Source organism: Rhagoletis zephyria, unplaced genomic scaffold, assembly GCF_001687245.7.
Source record: "Rhagoletis zephyria isolate East Lansing unplaced genomic scaffold, Rhagoletis_zephyria_1.1 Rzeph_scaffold_01136, whole genome shotgun sequence".
Classification (NCBI taxonomy): domain Eukaryota; kingdom Metazoa; phylum Arthropoda; class Insecta; order Diptera; family Tephritidae; genus Rhagoletis; species Rhagoletis zephyria.
In genome coordinates this window covers 34,117-53,599 of record NW_016158220.1, presented here as the reverse complement: position 1 = coordinate 53,599, position 19,483 = coordinate 34,117, and the positions used below count along the sequence as shown (strand labels likewise).

The window sequence follows — 19,483 nt, the reverse complement described above, 5'->3', positions numbered from 1 at the left end:
TCGTTCTATGTCAGAAAATATCATTCGCTGTTCTGCAAGTTCCGACGACATAGTTATAATTCCAAATTGATCACATTCTGGAGTAAAATGTCCCACCAGTCACAATGGAATGGCCCAAAGTCATTCAAGCAAGCATTAGGGTACACAGTTTTTTAAATACAAATATTGTTCTCAGCGTGCGTGCTTTCGATAAAAATCGGGTGAACGTGTGTGCGCTGTAGGCAGTGAAATGTATGTATGCTCATGCATAGGCCTGGCTAACGCAGCAAATTTGCGCCATGGCCGGTATCAGCGCANAAAAAAAAAAAAAAAAAAAAAAACTCTATAGAGGAATTTATACAGATTACAATTTTTTTTTTGGCGGAAACAAAAAATTTAAGTTTTATTCAAGGTCAAGAAGTAAAAAATGGATTTCATTAAAATAAAATATCTCGTAAGCTATTATTGATTGAAGAATTTCTATGCCGGTTGAAAGGTAATAAAAATACCTCTCTTTTGACATACAACAATGATATTCTTTATTGATAATTTAATTAATTAAAAAAACCAGTTTTTATAAAATATTTTTTTTTAACAAATGTACTTTTTTCTTTAAAAATCACTTTATTAACATTATATATAAATATCACTGTAAGAAAGCATGTAAATCGAGCTTTGATTTCACTACAACATGTCTTATCTGAACAATCGCAAGTACTTTTACGCAGAACTTCTTTCTGCGTAGGTGGCCTTCGGCCGAGGTTAGGGATTATAACCCTGACAAAGTAGAATTATCCATTCTGTGTTGCCGAAGAAGAGGGGCTGAACACATTTTGAAATAAATGTTTATATGTTGACAATAACGTAATTTAATAATAAAAATCATTTGGTTTTTAATTTTGTAATATTTTTTTTTATAAAAACTAATTTTTCTCATAAGCCTTACAAAAAAAGGAAAACATCTATGTATAAAAAAAGATGTTTTTAATACCTTTCAAACGACATCAAAATATTTTGTTATTAATACAATAGTTTTTTTGGTTATTCCAATTAAAAGAAATTGATTCTTTGACCTTCATTGACCGGTAATACCGTTATGATTAGGACTAACACCTCTATCGATCCAAATATAAATTTTTTTTAAATCAGAGAAATGTACGTATTCTGCACTTATACCAGGTAATTAATCAATTTAAAGAATAAAAAGAAAAATTCTGTTTAATTTCTTTTGCCTCTGAAAGTTTTACATGAGTCAATTTCTTGAAATAAATGTTCCTCATTTGCTGTTTGCTTTTGTACCCGTAGATTTTTAGATTCGAGTTTTTTCTTCTTTCCTTTGTAAAGTAAACCAAATGTCGAAAGAAATTAAGGTATATACGTATTATCTTCATATATTTATTTATGCAATAGCCTTTCATTCAATGTAAATTTAATATTAAAATCTTAAAACTGAGAAAGTATCTGCAAAAGCGGTCCTTTATAGCATGCGAATGTAGTTATATGTATGTATGTATATGTATATGAGTGCGTTTGAAATTTACGAATGGAAGTCAAAATACGTTTCATGCGTAGGTTCAACTTAGCTGCTGTCATAAGAATTTGTATATTCTACTTATTTGTCAAACGTACGCATGCGTATATACCCGGCAAACTCAGTGTGACCGAAAAGCAAACATAAACGCAAAGGTGTTAGTAAGGGTCTGATTATGCATACTTCGCATAACTTCGCACAACCATTTGTACCAGTGCAATAAAAATGTAACTTAAGAAAATGTGAAGCAAAATCTAAACTCAACAGATCGCTAAGTTTTTAAAAGTTCTGCTAATTTCTGGGTAATGGAATACATACAAATTAGATACAAAGTACATACGAAATTACAGTTTGAAGTTTATGCGAAGTTGTGCGAACTTATGCGAAGTATGCATAATCAGACCATAACCCACCTCGTCGCCTGGGGAATAGATTGTCGTAAGCGCAATTTTGACGATTTTTAGTTCTAGATGCAGTTATATATTTTTACATAAGGTCTTTCGATTGGTGTTATCAGTTTTTGCATATCTCCTTTAGTTTCCGAGATATTGAGTAAAAAGTGTCGTTAATTTAGTAGAAATTTTGATCACAGTTTTTCGTATTTCATACAAAGTGGCTGCCAAATTGTGGACAAATGCCGCTTATGGCAAAATTTTACTAAAGGAAATCCTTCATAAATTCAAAACTAATTAATAATAAACATTAAAAATTAAATAATTTAAGAATTTTGTGAACTAGTAACATTTTCAGAGACTTGGGACTTTGCGTTTTTGAGAAATTGCATTCCAAACTTCAATCGCGATTTCCCACAACCTGCCGAAATTAACATACGACAATCTTTCCCCCCATTACTGAGTGAGCGAATGCCTTATTAGTATTTAGTTCCGACATATCCCTCTAGAAAAGGGAAACATTCCTCCATGCATGCTGTACAGTTTCCAAAGAATCATGGAAGCATTAGCTTTCGTTAGACAGTTAATTTAATTTTTTACATACGATGATATTAGCGGGCAGCTTTCCTCCTCGCTATCCATGTAATGCGCGGGGAAAGCTCCTCAGTAAACTTCCTCACACTTTCTTTAAGAAGGGGAGTTGAAACAATGGGCGTCATGCATAAAAGATGAGCTTAAGCTCAGACTCAACTTTTGCACTGATGGAGTGGAGCGTAAGCTGAAGAATTTGTACTGAAAATCGAGTCGGAGCTTAAGCTCATTTTTTATGCAAGAGGCCCAATATTTTCCAATGTCCAAGCAAAACCACTCTGTAACTGTCAAATGTACAAATCTGTACAAATATACAAATCGTGTTATCCCTGCTTAAGCAACGAAGATGAATGTTTCTACATTACGTCCAAATGGAAACTTTCCATTCATTTTCCTTGCTGCAGGAATTGTCTAATTTACATACATATGTACGTGTGTAAATATGGCCACTATGTACATATGAAATGTGTGATAGTTCAAACGTTTCACAAAGAGCTAAAGGGTTGATTTACTTTAAATGTTTTGAATGGTGTTCTAACTGAATTTACTAGATATACATAAGTATGTATGTATGTATATGAGATTCAACTATTATTACTTATTTACTATTAATTTTATGGCACCTCATCATTTTGCAGATACGAGCGATAATACAACGAAGGTCTTTTGGTATGAAATCCCAGTGAATTTTCGACAACAAAACTCCGCAAAATAATTCCAGCCTATCACACAGCAAGGAGGGTGTGCCTTGGCGTATAATTAATACTTAGCCATACGAAGTGTCACCTAATGGCTACATATACGGCCAGCAAGTTTAATACGAGTAAATTACATGCAAATCAGCATAGTGCTACATTTAATTAATTTACAATTAACGAAAGCATGCTATTATTCATTGGAGCAATGCATAACTTTAGAAGCATCCTCAATCGATCGCAAGCATCAAAATTCGAAATACGCTTTAAATAGTTATAATAGAGAACTGGTTTAAAAAGCTTCTTGGAAAACTTTTACCAGCAAACTCACCTCCATTAAGAGCTTTATTGCTCAACTCATTTTCCAAGTTGATAAAAATGTTACTCAGTTTTGAGTGATATCGCTCAAAGAGCTGTAAGTCTGTATGGGCCATGTCCACATGAGAATATTTAAAACGAGAGGTGAGATACATTAGAAAACTCATTTGTATTAGAGTTGAGTAGTTCATGAAGTGAGTAATTTATTCGAGAACAAATAAAATGAAAATATTTTATTCAACTTTCTTCTATAAAGTATACAATGGCAAGTCTCTCAAGCGATACTTTCAGCGTTTCCAAATTAAAACAAATAATTAAAAACATGTAGGCGTAGCAATAAAATACATACATATGTACGTAAATAGCACACTTTTCTTTTTTACAATATTCACAATGTTTTACGTAATAATTATTTTCCGAAATATTTAATAAATATATAGCAAAATCTATGACATAAACTACAAAAGTCAAAATTTTAAACTTTGTGCACAATTCAAGAAAGTTTAACAAACTTCAAAAAAATGCCATTAAAATTATTCGCTTTCTCAGAATTTTTAAAAACTTCTTATATAATGTATGCAATTTTGTAGCCTATTCAATTTTAGGATAATAAAGTGGAAGTTATAAAATTCTGAAAAATCCCGTTGATTTTTGAAATCTTTTTTCGAGGGTCTTGCGCATTTTATTTCATATAAAAGTAGATTTCCTGAATAAAAGGTTGAAAATTTTAATATAGTAAATGCTTCTAACAAGACCTTATATCATCCGTGTCGATTTTTGTGAAAATTGAAGACAGAGGGTATTGAATACCAACCAGGCATAGTATGGTATAGGAATAGTATGGAAACGCGTATCTCACATCGTCGCTCAGTGCAAAAAAAAAAAAGTCAGAACTAATTAAAATTTTTTATTGCATAAAACAATGTAGGGACTTATAATCCGATGAAATGCATCACTAATCAATCAATCAAGTGAATTTTGGATTTTTAGTTAGGGCTTTTTGTATTTCAGCGAAGATGTGAGTTACGCCCTTTCTAAACTATACCTACTAAAGATATGTATAGTATGTCGGAGTTCGGTGACGTGTGTGTATGAACTATCTTAAAATTATGCTAAATACAGATAATCTGTAATCACATACATACATACTAAGCTTGGGGCGCTTTTGAACTAAAGAGCGGAAGAGCCAGATCTTTCAATTGAACTAGTTCATTAGTTCGATCATTAAAGTGAACCAAAGCTTTCTGTGGCAACACTCCAATAAAAATGGGAATGTAATTTTATAACACATATCGTTGTAAGGGCATAAATAAACAGCTAATCGGAATTCGCGCTAAAAAGACATTTTATTTCATTTAATTTTCAATGTTCTACATCGTTTAGTGCAATTTGCGTTAAAGAGTAAGTATTTTTGTTGAGTCTTTGAGATTTGTTGTTTAACAAAAGACTTTCTCTTTCAGATGTAAAAGCGATACGCAATTTTCTCGCATTTCGAAGGCAAAATTGAATAAAAGAAAATTAAATGAAGACACTGCCGAATTTCTATAAAAATTCTTTCGTGATTTTGGAGAAAGACGAATGAATGAAGACGACTGGATTGTGTCGTTACTGCATTATATTATGTACATATGTGTTATAAAACATACATTTTTGTTGTTTTGTAACTCAGTTCCTACTACCGAACTAGTTCAATTAGGTGAACTATAGTTCAATTAGGTGAACGATCAAAGACTCAGAAGAGCTAGTTCATTGAGCTGAACGCACTATAAGTGAACTAAAAAATCCAATTCTAATCCATGCATATACTTACAAGTCTCACTTTTCGACAATTGATTGACGCGTATTTGATCCAGTGAACCACCCAACAGCTTGGCCACCACTTCCTCCACATACTCTCGTATTTTAAGCTTTTGCTCGGCGGGGATGACATCAAGATTCATACCCACTTGGCTAACACTTTCAAAATCTGCAATTAAGTAAAAATCTATTAGAAATATGCAGTTTCAATATTTGCTTATGTGCTTTATTTACTTGTTCGGTAAATAAAAGCTTGTAGCTTTTTGCTATACTTACGTATGGAACTTTCATTAAAATCGCCAATCGGTATGTAAATTTCACTTCGCGCTCTCAGAGGACTAACAAGCTTCTGATGATTGAAGCTCATTTGCTCGGCAACCCAAGACTGAGTGTGTGCTAGCGACTCCTTCGAGGAGTTACATAATTGACATTCCCATTGTCCCGATTTCGCCAACCAAATCGAGCAATTCGCACCACGACATATTCTTCTGTTGCATGAGTAACACGTGACAAAGCTTAAAATTATAAGAAAAAGTTAAAAGTTTATCAGAGGGCTAGATGAAATTTAGCAGAGGTCTGTGCCCGTCGCTTTTTTACTAAAAGCACTATTACAACTCAAACAAGTAAGAAAGTCTAAGTTCGGGTGGAGACGAACAATAAATACCCGGCCCAAGTATTAAATATATGTTTTTTAACCTTTTCGAAAGCTACCGCTAGATGGTAAGCCGGGGTATATCAATTTTGAATAAACTAGCGTCCTTAAATTTCGAAATATTGAAGTTTCAAGCATTTCTGAAATTTACCGTTATATGAAAAGCGGCCGTAATTTAGTCCGATTTCAATAATTTTCAACGTTTTGCTTTTATGTGGCAAGCACAATAAAAATACCGAGTTTGGTACAAATTGGTTGAACAGTTACCGATATATGTACACATATGTGATCATAAGTTGGCGGTGCCACGCCCATACCATTAACGTATTTCTTGGTAAAGAATTTTTGCAAGCATCAATTTTGAATAAATTAGCTTCAATCGAATTAGCTTCAATATTTACTGATTTATCGAAGATTTTGTATTTCTCTAAATTACCGTTATATGGGATGTGGGCGTGGTTATTGTCCGTTTTTTTAAATTTTCAGCCATTTAATATGCTGTTCCAAGGCCAACAACTGTGCCAAGTTTGGAAGAAATTGGTGCAGCGGTTACCAAGATATACACATGTAACCATAAGTGGGCGTGGCTACGCCCATTTTCCAAAAATTTATAATATTCTTATTTTTCGTCTAAAAATTATTGTAAATATCAATTTTGAGTGAATTATCTTCAGTAGTTACTAAAATATCGCAGTTTTCGTATTTCTGGAAATTACCGTTATATGGGAAGTGGGCGTGGTTAAAGTCCGATTTCGCCCATTTTCAATACCAACCTACCTTGGATTAAGGGAAACCTACATACCAAATTTCGTTGAGATATCTCAATTTTTGCTCGAGTTATCGTGTCCACGGACGGACAGACGGACGGACGGACACACATGGTTTAATCGATTTCTCTATTCATTCTGAGCATTTATGTATACATTTGTCTATATCTATCTCGATTCGTTTTGGCTGTTACAAACAACCGTTATGTGAACAAAATTAGTATACCCTTGTGCTCAGGTGCGCTCGGGTATAAAAATTAAGAAAGCGCCTGACGGAATTCGAACCCGGCACCTTCTGAAAACTAACCAACAGGCAAACTCCTCTGCACCTTCAGTCACTGCCGATGTATAGATGCTTTCAAATGTTCAGCTTAAATGCCAGTATGCAGCTCTCAAGAAAAGCAAAAACTCCATATAAATAGAATGACGTACAAGAAATGGCTAAGAAATTTTCTTGTGCCAAAATTTTCTTGAAGCAGTACGCAGTTCTTAGGAAATTTGCTACGCTTTCTACTACGGTTCTCTAAAGTTTTTGCTTGCAACAGAAATATACGCCCGTTCCATTATTTCTTGAGGAAAGAGTGAGGCAACAGGCTGTGAGGTATAAAAAATGTCAAAATTCCTTGGACACACACGCGAAATAATGGCAATTTGTTTCTTGACCCTTTTACATACAATTATTGCTTTCATCTATTCGAACGTTTCGAACGTTTCGAACGTTTTTGGATACCTAAATGAACGAAAATTGTGGTCGGTTTCTGTAAGTTTCCGGATACGGGGAATTGTACGAGACCGCACTGTCGCCAAAATTTACGTTTCTCTGCGGGCGGGGCTATTAGCACACTAGCATACTCTAATGCAAAGCTAAAGATGCATTTACATGAGGCAATTTATTAACAGGCGATAAGGAACCAAAAATAAATGGCCTCCGAGTTAAATTTTATGATTATAATTATTGTATGTATGTATTTTTGTTTAATTTCCAAATGGAAAAACCTGGCTAAAAAATTTGAAACCAGTTTTCTCTGATTTTTAATTTTTTCACATTTTCCAGCAAACGAGCGATATGTACATTCAATTAGTAGTTGCAAGGGGCACACAAAACCAAATTAGCAGTTGCAAAAAAAAAAAAAAAATAGAAGAAATAATCTCACAAAATTGCTTACCTGTTGGAATCAACTTGTTTGATTTGGCCGGAACAAACATTGCAGTTATTTTCGTTTTTTGATCCCCTCCTAAAAATTCGTCTTTCACCGATTTTGCTGCAATGGACAATTAAATAATATACTTTTTACTATTTTAAACAACAGACATGTATGCATATTTATTGTAGTAATCTGTACATATAATAAAATTGTAACAGGTCGATGTCTGGACATTATACATATTAAAGAAAAAATTATGACCCCCCAGGTCATTATTAGAGCCATCAACCATTTTTAGAATTTTTGTCTGCCTGTCAGTCTGTCTGTCTGTCTGTCTGTATGTTTGCACGCGCATCACTCGAAAACGAATGCATGGATTTGAATGCAGTTTTCACCGATGTATTGCTAGAGGTCCAAATTAAAATATAGAGAGAAAAAAAATAGAGAGTTGCCACATGTTTGAAAATTGCGGTGTAAGTAAATTGATAAGAAAAAGTAAATATATTACAATATGGGCGTCAAAAGAAAGAGGCTTAAGAAGGCTTACAGCCAAAAATATTTATTTATGAGTTTCCACCTGTTTGAAAATTTTTAATGTAATTTAATTTATAAGATAAATTGAAAATTGCAATATGGGTTCAAACTGAAGAGGCTTCGGAAATTTTACTCCCGAAAATATTTTTAAGGGGGGTTGCCACCTGTTTGAAAAATTGTATTGTATTAAATTGATAAAATAAATGAAATCTATATCTATACTTATAATAAAATTGTAACAGGCCGATGTCAGTACCTTATAGATATTAAAGAAAAATTAATATGGTGGGTAGTTATTAGAGCTACAGAAGCCAAATATACCATTTTTAGGATTTTTGAATCTCTGTCTGTCTGTAACGCGCATCACTCGAAAACATGGAATTGAATGCAGTTTTCACCGATGTATCGCTAGAGATCTAGCTTACAATATAGAAGAAAAAAATTAGAGAGTTGCCACATTGACATTCAATTGACATTCAATTAATTCATTTATACAATTTATATTCAATTCATTTATTGACATTCAATTAAGTGTGTTCCAAACATAACCAATCGCACTTTTTTGGAACTTCTGTGTGGAAGGTTTTTCGCTAAAAAATCCAAACTTTTTGTTGTTGCTTCCAAAAAAAAATATTTTAATATATTTGCTTTACACTGTCAAGGAAAAAAAATTGCCAAAACTCAACGCAATTTTTAGCAACTTCAATCTTGCATTTTATTAAACTAAAATTAAATTTTTTTATAGATTCCAATTAAAATGTTTGTAATTTATTTAGGTGAAACCGTGCAGTATTTTTTTGAATTGTTATATAATGTATGATCCAAAACCTGAGATCTACCACGATTTTTTGAAATCTACCACATTTTTTTGCAGATTCTACTACACAAATATTTTTTAAGTCCTATCACTGTTTACCACCCAATCAATTAATTTTCCAGTCATGCCTTTAGAAGTAGCCATTCCTATGACAATCAATAAAGCACAATGTCAGACGCTTCAAAGGGCAAGGTTGTATCTAGCGGAACCTGTTTTTCGCATGGGCAGCTAGCTATACGTGGCTTTTTCAAGAGTTCGCAGAATTAACGATATTTATGTGGGTATCTAAGAAACATTCAACCAAAAAAAAAAATAATAATGATCACTTTATCATTTCTAACATTGTCTTCAAAGAAGTTTTGTAAGGTTTCAATTAAAATTTCACATCCGCAGTTACTGCAATAAAACAAACTCCTGAAGCAAATACTTGAGTTAATTTATTTCCATTTTATTCCAAAATATTGGTTGCGAATAATTCCAATAGTTTGATTATATTTTGGCTTTGCATGAAAATTGTTAAAAATCCTAAAATATGCATGTCATAAAAAATGTATGTCGATGTGGTACAAAAAAAAAACAACGCTGTATTTAAGTTTAACGTACAGATTTGAAACTATAACATAATTATCGGAAGGGGCAAATACAGTTAAATTTCGCAGGCATGTGTAATTTTTAATTTATGACATAAATAAGTTATTTAAAAAGAATTAACTAAGTTTTCGTATTTTTATTATATATGTATATCTAAATATATGTAAACGAACTTTATTTTCTGCTGCGATTTTTCATGTTATTTACTCCGATTTAGGCTTGTCGTAGCTCTAACCTTGGTCGTTAGTATAGTGATTCTGCACGATATGTACTATTTGTATCTTTTTGTTAAATTTATAGCATATAAAATTACGTTCTTTGAAAACGAAATAAACCACCCAACAGATGACATTGTCTCTGCTTTGTGTTTTATTCGTGTTTACACGGTATGCTGCCTTTCCATATTCCATATGTAAAAAGTGGCATCTATAGGCCGATTCTGAACAGAAACTCCCTGGGAGTTTTCTCTTTTTCCCTTTCCTCCTATCATTAATAAAAATTCCCTGACGATTTTTTATATTAAAGGTCGGAGTTGAGGTGTCAAAAATTTGTCAAACAGCTTTTTCGAAATTCAAATTTCCTCCTCCCAAATGTTCGGGAAAATGCTACTCCCTGGGAATTAACTATTGGAGGATTTCTTTTTTTGGGAAAAACGAATTCTCGGAGAACGATCTCCCCGGGAGTACGAAGAATTGTGCTGATCGTGTGAAACCACTTTGGATGGAGATAATCTGAACATAAGCGACCACTTTCAAGATATGTATGTATGTTAGACATCATACTACTTTTTTATGGCCTTAGGCACTGCATCACTTTATTTTATATATTTATTTATACTTAAGGAACTAACTTTATGGAATGAAAGGTCATAATATTTTTGATGTACATGGTTTTTTCCATTTTCGAAATATTTTATAAAAAACCCAAAAAGTGTACGTAAATTCAAAGACCGGTTGTCTGCTAGTCACATCGCTCGGTAGATGGTAGACGAATGTGAAAGTTATGCTGCTAGCTGTGTAATAGTTTTTGTTGTTTTTATTGACAAACACAGTTTTTAACATCCCGCACCACATTTGAAGTTTGTGTCGTAAGTTTCGCATTGCATGCATCTTAGCAGCTGCATCGCAGCTTGTGTTGCATAATTTAAATGTGGAAGTTGTTGCAGAAATAGAAACCCAATAAACAAAAAAACAGAGGGTGGCATCGTATCGAATTCGAGACGAACTCGAGAAATTAAATTTATCGAATATATTTTGAGCTCGAGTAAATCAGTTTTTTCGAAAGATGTTTTGAAGTGAAACTCTTTTAGCGGCAGTTGGTTGGTTGGGAGTAAATTGGCAAATTCAACGGAAATTGCACACGGAAATGATGCAACGGAAATGGTGCAATGGGAATGGTGCAACGGAAATGGTTGGGACTGAAACAAGTGCTTGTTGTGTGTATGCATATGGTATTAATTTAACAAAAATTTGCGAATAAAAGGTTAAAGAATAACACTTAGAAAAAGACCAATACAAGAATGAAAGTAAAGGTGAGTACGTACATAGATAAAGAAAAGGATAAAGGTAAAGGTAAATATAAAAACAAAAACAAAGATGTGTAAAGATATAGGCAAAAATGAAGACCAAGGTAAATTTAAACACTTCACTTATATAAGGGCTAAGGTGAAGGGGAATATGTATCTGAAGGAAATGATAAACATAAAAATAAAGACAAAGAGGAGGATGAGGATACCGATAAAAGTAAAGATGAAGATAAGGGAAGAAAGATTAAAATAAAAGTAATTAAAGAGGAAAGGATATAGAGAGAGACACAGAGACTCAATCTGGGAACTGTTTTGGGATTTTAGAGATTTTCGGGTTTCTCGAGACTTATCGATATAATAATCGATATTTTTATCGGTTTTGTTATCGATATTTAACGATTTTGTTATCGATATTTATCGATTTTCTTATCGATATTTACCGATTTTGTTATCGATATTCATCGATTTTGTTATCGATATTTATCGATTTTGTTATCGATTCTTATCGACTTTGTTAGCGATATTTATCGATTTTGTTATCGATATTTACCGATTTTGTTATCGATATTCATCGATTTTGTTATCGATATTTATCGATTTTGTTATCGATTCTATTATCAGTTTCCAGGGAAACTATAGGTCCCTCACCTGTGCGTGACAACATCCAACCGCACGCCACAAATCGGAGGATAAGCTCGGCTAAACCCAATGTGTAAGCGCCAATCTATTATTATTACTCCATGCAGGCATATAAATAGTAGTTACTCTCTAAGGGTCAAAGAATCCACCAAAATTAACCGAAATGCATATAAAAATGTGGTCTAATTGGAATTGCGATGTCCTAGGGCACGACCATATTCTCCAGCTCTGCATTACATCAGAGTGCCACAAAACTACTGCAAGGGATTACTCCATGAAGTACCTACATACCTCTTGGCAACACAGCCCAATAAACATCGTATCGTATAGTGATAACGATCGTTAAAATACGGGCAATAAACGGGTAACAATAAGCTGGTGTAGAGACACGAGTTGGTCCGCTACGGCATTACACNACCCAAATTGCTATTGAATATCATTGTTATCTTTACAAGTTAATATTTATAATTATTTCACTCTGTAATGTATCACACATACTTAAATATTCTAAATCTTTTTATCTCAACTGTCTGTAAGAAAACATTTTTCTGTAGACTAAAATAAATAAATAAATAAATAAATAAAATGATGCAACGATTTTTATAAATGTATGAACATAAATATGTATTACATACATACATACATACATACATACATATGCAGGTATAAACTCACAAACGAAGCATAAACTGCCTGTCAAAAATATCCATTCCTGTGCCACCTATATAACCAACGTACGAAATCATTGCAGCATACTCGATCACTGTCGCCAAAATTTTATCGCGATAGTCGGTAAACCGTTCAGGATTGAATAATAATAAAAAAAATGTTGTAAAATGGCCATCAAATTTATGTATGTATTATGTTTGCGAACATTTCATGTACCTACCCGGATTTTTGGTAGCTGAACAGAATAGGATTTTTGGTACTTACGACAAAAAAAAAATTTCTGGACATAAAAATGCATGCCAATATTCGTACATACTATGGATTTATAACTTTATTTTAGCAAATAGTTTTCTTATAGTGTATGCATACTTACATACATATTTATGTATATGTACGTATGTATATGTATAATAGTTTCTCAGTCACATTTTTGCACATTCTTCGCCGACACTGCACCCACAGTTGCTCATCTTTTCGCTCTTGCCCTGGGCCCGGCATTATGTACCCGACTTTGATTGCCTCCACCGCAAATATTTAGCGCATATTTAACAAATGCCCCCTTGATTTCGCTGTCGCTGCTGCTCTTGCTCACGAAATCGGCGCAGCATTTCCTGTTCCTGCCGCTGCACTCGATGCCGGTAGCGCATTTGTCTTCGCGCCCAGCGTTCGTAATTGTTACGCAAGTCTTCATAGTAAATATCCTCCTCGTATTCACTCGAGTCATCATCCTCTGTGTTGCTGCGTCCAAAGCCGTTCGCTGTGCTGGAACCGATAGTGGTTAGCTTCAACAGAACCACCTCAAAAGCGCAAACCATAAAGAGAAACATCAGCACCGCCAAATTGGCATGACTGCTGACTGTTAGCTTTTCCCAATTGCCGATTAGCGTTGAGATGAGTATCATCTTGCCCAGAACTTGGGTGATTCGATTGTATTGTTGTCACTTATACTTTTATGTATGTACATACATATATAGTTGTTGTATTAGTTTGCAATTTCATTTAACACGATATCGCTGTCAACGGCCGGTTTTTGAGTGATTCATCTTTCGCGATAACAGCTCAGATATTTCTTACTTAAATCAATATTTTTCCGTTTAGTATCCGTACTTCATTTTTTTTATATGCCCGCTTTCACAGATAGCTATTTCGAAAAATATACGCGTGTACATTCAAATTTTGTTAAAACATAAATATTAACGCTGCTTTCACGCGCTGGCTAACAGACATTGGACTTTCTCGTACAAAAGTGGTTTGAAAAATGTTCCATTGGCTTGAGCTGAGCTGCGTCTGAGCCGCGCAGGCCGCGCAAATGATGAAGTCGGCAGGCGCTATAGCTTAAGCAATAAACATGTTTTGTATTACTTATGTATGCAGATACGTAAGTTTTTTTTTCTTTGCTTTATTTTGACTGTCATTTGCAATTCACGTTTGCTCGCTTTGTGTGATGGTGCGAAAATTTAAAACGTGTTGATGAGGTAAGCGATTCTACCACAGGGGCAAAAGTGGTGCGCACCACTATTTGTTAACGGCATGGACAGCTGATTACGAGTATTTATGTATATCAATATCGTGTTTGGAGTATCCCCACAATCACAATCACTATACGATGTTTATTGAGCTGTGTTGCCAAGTATTTAGGTACACCAGTAATCCGTTGGAGTAGTTTTGTGCTACTCTGATGTAATGCACCGTTGGAATATATGGTGCTCCCCTAGGACATACATCGCCATGTTAATTGGACTATGTTTTTATATACATTTCTGTAAATTTTGGTCCACTCCTAGACCCTTAGAGAGTACTCTTTGGTGTAGTCGCGGTTTTCGCAGGGGGGTTCGCAAAAACACAAATTCATTATTACTCACTCTAGGCGCATTTACATACATACATACATACATGTGCTTGTATTTATTTATGTGTGTAGTATATTTACCTGAAATGAACCGTTGATTATTGACCAGTAAACAATATATGTACATACATATGTATAACATACGCTTTTATAATCGTTAAATCCAGTCTGAGAAAATTGGCTTCCTCATTTCTTCAATAGTCTTTAAATTTCATGTCGTTAAAGCAACTAAAACGGGGGCGGCCGCTGTGGCTGTGTGGTTAGAGGTGCTTACTGCCACTCCGTAATCCCCAAGTTCTATTCCTGGCCCAATCAACATCTAAATTAAAAACACCGTTCGGAGGCTGCTTAAAATTGTAAGCCCCGCCATTTGTGCTAGAAAATCAGGACGCACGTCACAAACTGGATGAGAAGCTCGGCCAAAAACTTAGCTAAAGTGTAAGCGCCAAAGTATTATTATTACTATTAAAGCAGCTTAACCTGTTGAGCAGGCAATTCGATTTCCTTGTATATATGTAAACATACATACATACATACATACATCGATAAGTGTGTACCATGTATTATGACAAACTTATATGTATGTATGTATACACAACGTATGCTTTATTTTTGTCCATTATTTGTTTTGATTTTTAGTAAGAATGTGTTTAAATTCCTACGAATAATTCTTATAAGTAAGTATGTATGTATATATGTATGTAGGTATGCACGTACATGTGCGTGTGTGTGTTATATTTTCATATCAAGCATCAGTGTTGTCTGGACTTCAAAAATAAAAAAGCTAGATCGGCCAAATAAAAAGCTTAATGCCCAAAAAAAAAAAGGTTACAAAAGGCCAGCCTATTCAACATTTCATTAACTCTTGTGTACAAAGAGGTGGTACAAGTGTACCACCGAGCAACAAAAATTTAAATATCTCGACAACCAAAGTACTTACGACCATGAAATTTTATGAAAGCCCCGGGCAAACATTTTTGAACACCATTTAATACCGTTTAATAAAACCATTTTTATAATAAAGGTCACTCTTTTTTAAGGTCTGAATACCCATAGTCCTTAAAGACAATCGTGAATGTTTCAATTGGAGCGCGCATAGTGAAGAGGAAACCGCATATACACGCAAATGAAGCAACTACTGCGGAGGAGATGAAATAGAATACATACTCCGAATGGCTACGGCATAGCAGCGGCGACTAAATACCTTTCTCCCTCCCGATGCACAGTGGTTGCATTTATATGGGGAGAGCGGCCAAAAATACTTTTAATGGACATATCGGGATACAATTTTTACCCTAAGGTCTGTTATGAGTAAAAATTGTTATATGTAAAAGTGGGCGGGGTTGGACACGCCCACATACAGTCATGTGAAAAATAATAGGGACACGACATTGTGACCAGTTTCGGCTATTTTGTTATTTTTTTTTGTTTAGATAATTGTTATATATAAAAATGAAATGTTTTTCGTATGACAACGATGCCTGACCAAACGGCTGAACCGATTTCAATTCTGTAAAAAGTACTTTTTTGAACCTACTGTGTGGAAGGTTTTTCGATTTAAAAAAAATTTGAAATTTTTTGTTGTTGTTGCCGAAAAATGAAGAATGCTGAGACGTCACGATTTCACAATTTCATAGAGTTTTCAGTATATTGAATGTCACTAAACTACTAAACGGCTGGACCGATTTCGTTCACATTTGGAACATATGTCAGCACCTTGAAGTGAAATATTTCGACTAAAAATTTCATCGCTAGGTGGCGCTGGGGCCGGGGTAATCCTAAAAATTGCATTTACTTGCCGATTTGGAACCATTTTGAAATATGAGTGTTCTAGAAAATAATTTATGCAATCTGACATACGCGGTTTTGCATTTTATTGATACGCGGTTTTGTACTTAAACGACTTCACTTCTATTCAGTTAAATTCAACACGGTTAGAGCCAGTGAGCATAAACGGGCAATTTTTAACACGAGCTGAAAACCAAGTGCAACCCTAGCTGGGCTAGCTAATTCAGTTGAACCGCCAATCAACTGTTTTGCATAATTTGTTTTTTGTTGAAAAAAAAAATAAAACTATTGTATCGGATGAGGCATTTTTCGGCTTATAATATCGATTAAGTGATTTGCAGCCTTGAGCTTATCGTTTTTTGCTCCAAATTAACCGCGTAGACTTTTTTTATGTTTGATGCACGTCTGCGGCATGCAAAAGTTTTTGCTGGAAAGCAGTTTGTAGCTAAAAAGTTAATGGCGTAAAATGCCGTGAGGCATCAACAACTTTTTTTGTGAGGCATCCTAATGCACCTACATATTTTATTTGCATGCACATATTTATATTGGTAACTTACATACATATTTTAAACGCCTAAAAGTATACAAAATACTAAATACATTCGTGATTATTAGTTACTTGCCCGCAGGTGTGGCTAACACAACGCAACGAAAATAGCCAGGAAATTGTTTTGGTAGTAGAAAATCCACTAAATACTTATATTAAATTCTAGACACGCGTTTCTTCTTTATGTGACTCACTTAAAACTAGAAATTAGAAAAATGTTGGTAAATTTAAATAAGAAATTTCACCTGGCCCAGAACATTTATTGCGCAAATACTGGTTGTGTTTCTGTTTTAGTTGCACTCTACTTTTGATTTACTTTAATTGCTACCGAACAACCATCAAGTGGCTGTTGAACTGAAATATAAATGGCAATGAAATAGTGTCAATGGAGCTAGCCGGTCAAGCGTAAAAGCATAAACACAAAACAAAAAAAAAAAAAAACGGAACGTTTGGGCTGCTTCAATTACAATTGTAATGCTAATTTTTGGCATACTTATAGCAATTGCACATGCATATGTATGCACATTAGGGTGGTCCAAAAAAAAGGAAAGTCGGAATTTTAATGTTCTCACCAACTAGGATTGTTCTGTATCGAAAGATAATATACCCCTATTTTTTATTTGGAAATCAAAAAATATTTAAATGTCGCTCAAACTATATTTTAAGTATTAAAAAATGGTTAAATAAACAATTGAATATTATTATTGGGAACCTCCTGCATGTAAACAGGGTTTTGGTGATAGCAAAATATTGATTATTAAGAATTATATACCGTTTCTACGAAAAGTTGTTTTTTCCCCCATATAAAATACATGGACAACTTTGGGCGCTTTGAGCGACCTTTAAATATTTTTTGATTTCAAAATAAAAAAATTCGGGTATACTTTTTTTCGATATAGAACAATTCTAGGGTGTGAGAGCATTACAATTCCGACCTTAGTTTTTCACATGCATTTTTGGCCCACCCTAATGCGCACACTCGGCTGTAGAAAATTATCATAAGATCAATGTACTTGTAAACTTGACTCGGCACGCGCTCTTGAGAACTTATGCCTAACGATCTTTTCAAACAAACTTTGAACGCATTTTCATATCGTTTCAATGATTACAACCTTTTAATATTATAATTCCAGTCAATATTAAAATATATATATATATAATATGTCACTTGAAGCACGCGCTTAGGCCGACATTCCACTGGGTGTTGTATTTAATAATCAATTTGGGCACTATAAAATACCGATGTCATTGCGATACTCATTTAGTTTGGTTCCACATGCCATTTTTGAATAGCGAACTTTTTTTCTGCAATTCTAATACCCAGCGGAGATTCTCGGTAGAAGAATTCTTGTTTCTCATATTCAAAAGTTTGTTAGAAATTACAAATATACTCGGAAGGCATTCTTAATTAGTTACATAATACTTTAAAAACAAAAAGGCCCGTAGTTATAGTTAAAACAAAGTCGACTCTAAAAGATATTCCATTGAAAGTTACGTCAAAAAGCTGCTTCTAACTTTAGAGTCGACTTTATTTTGACTATAACTTCGGCTCACATATATATACATCGATGTACATAATTCGGATAACGATGGAGTTAAATTTCTATAAAACAAACCGATTATATGCACTACGCTTCATCTAAATCATTAGCTGCACATTTCAGAATCACTAGTTAGCGAAAAATACATATATATGTAAAAAATCATTTGTTATATATTAAAATAAGTTGTTTGATAAATAGATCACCTTTGTGAGTATAGTCCAAATCTTGGGCCAGGGTAAGCGAAAAATTCAATGCGCACCGTCATTACAAGCACCAATTTTGTTTAATTTATTTTAAACTTCACCAACTTTTAATTTTGCAGGGTATGCCGTACATACATATGTACATATGTATGAATGTCTATACTTATTACACAAGTAACCACACTGTCACTTTATGTTCACTGTTGCAGGGTAACTGACAACCAGCCCTGCATTGCTCATCGTCAGTAAAAACAGGTGCTTTACCATGGGTAGGGTGCGCCTGCGCACTGACAAGCTTTTGCGCGACCGAGCAGTTGACACATTCACCCAAGAACTTACAATGCCGATTAGCTAAAAGTATTATTAATTCATTGATATAAATGGTGTGTGCACATATAGGTATATAGTATGTACGTATGTGCGTTAGGGTGGTCTAAAAAAAATCTGAAAATTCGATTTTCAGAATTCCCCAGTTGCCACCCCCAGAACTGTAGAATATCGAATGTAAGGAGACCTGTATGTATCCAAAAGTATTCGTTTTTAACGAGTTTATAGTAATTCTACGATTAGTAAAACTTCAAACCCCGGGCGCATGGTTAAATATTAACCGAAGTCAAGATTAAAAGGGCTTCCTTACTTTCTGAATTCTTAAGTCCAGGGCGTGGTTGAAAAAAACTTTGGACTTTGGAAAGTCGGAATTTGAATGCTCTCACCCCCTAGGATTGTTCTATATCGAAAAAAGTATGCCCTTATTTTTTTATTTTAAAATCAAAAAATATTTTTAATATTTTTATTGAGCTTTGTACCACGATTGTTTATTAGGAAAAATTGAAAAAGCAACAAAGTCTAAGCGGTAGAAGTTATAGCACTATTTCGGAGATCACCACATCTCCTCATCAGACTTCTTTTT

At 34.1% G+C, this 19,483-nt stretch overlaps 2 protein-coding genes across 2 annotated transcripts in view; both read right to left on the bottom strand.

Moving 5' to 3' along the window:
* LOC108362899 (Myosin-7a binding protein) overlaps positions 1 to 19,483 on the bottom strand; it is a 92,013-nt gene that overhangs the window by 43,716 nt on the left and 28,814 nt on the right. Inside the window, exons 3-6 of the mRNA XM_017616051.1 lie at positions 7,889 to 7,984; positions 5,580 to 5,818; positions 5,317 to 5,472; positions 3,520 to 3,609 (exon numbers count right to left, since the gene is read on the bottom strand). Of these exons, the coding sequence (XP_017471540.1) occupies positions 3,520 to 3,609; positions 5,317 to 5,472; positions 5,580 to 5,818; positions 7,889 to 7,984 (581 nt within the window). The remainder of the gene's footprint in view (positions 1 to 3,519; positions 3,610 to 5,316; positions 5,473 to 5,579; positions 5,819 to 7,888; positions 7,985 to 19,483) is intronic.
* Positions 13,162 to 13,636, bottom strand: LOC108362895 (uncharacterized). Its single transcript, XM_017616048.1, has one exon. The coding sequence runs from the start codon at positions 13,542 to 13,544 to the stop codon at positions 13,188 to 13,190; it is 357 nt and encodes a 118-aa protein (XP_017471537.1). The 5' UTR covers positions 13,545 to 13,636; the 3' UTR covers positions 13,162 to 13,187.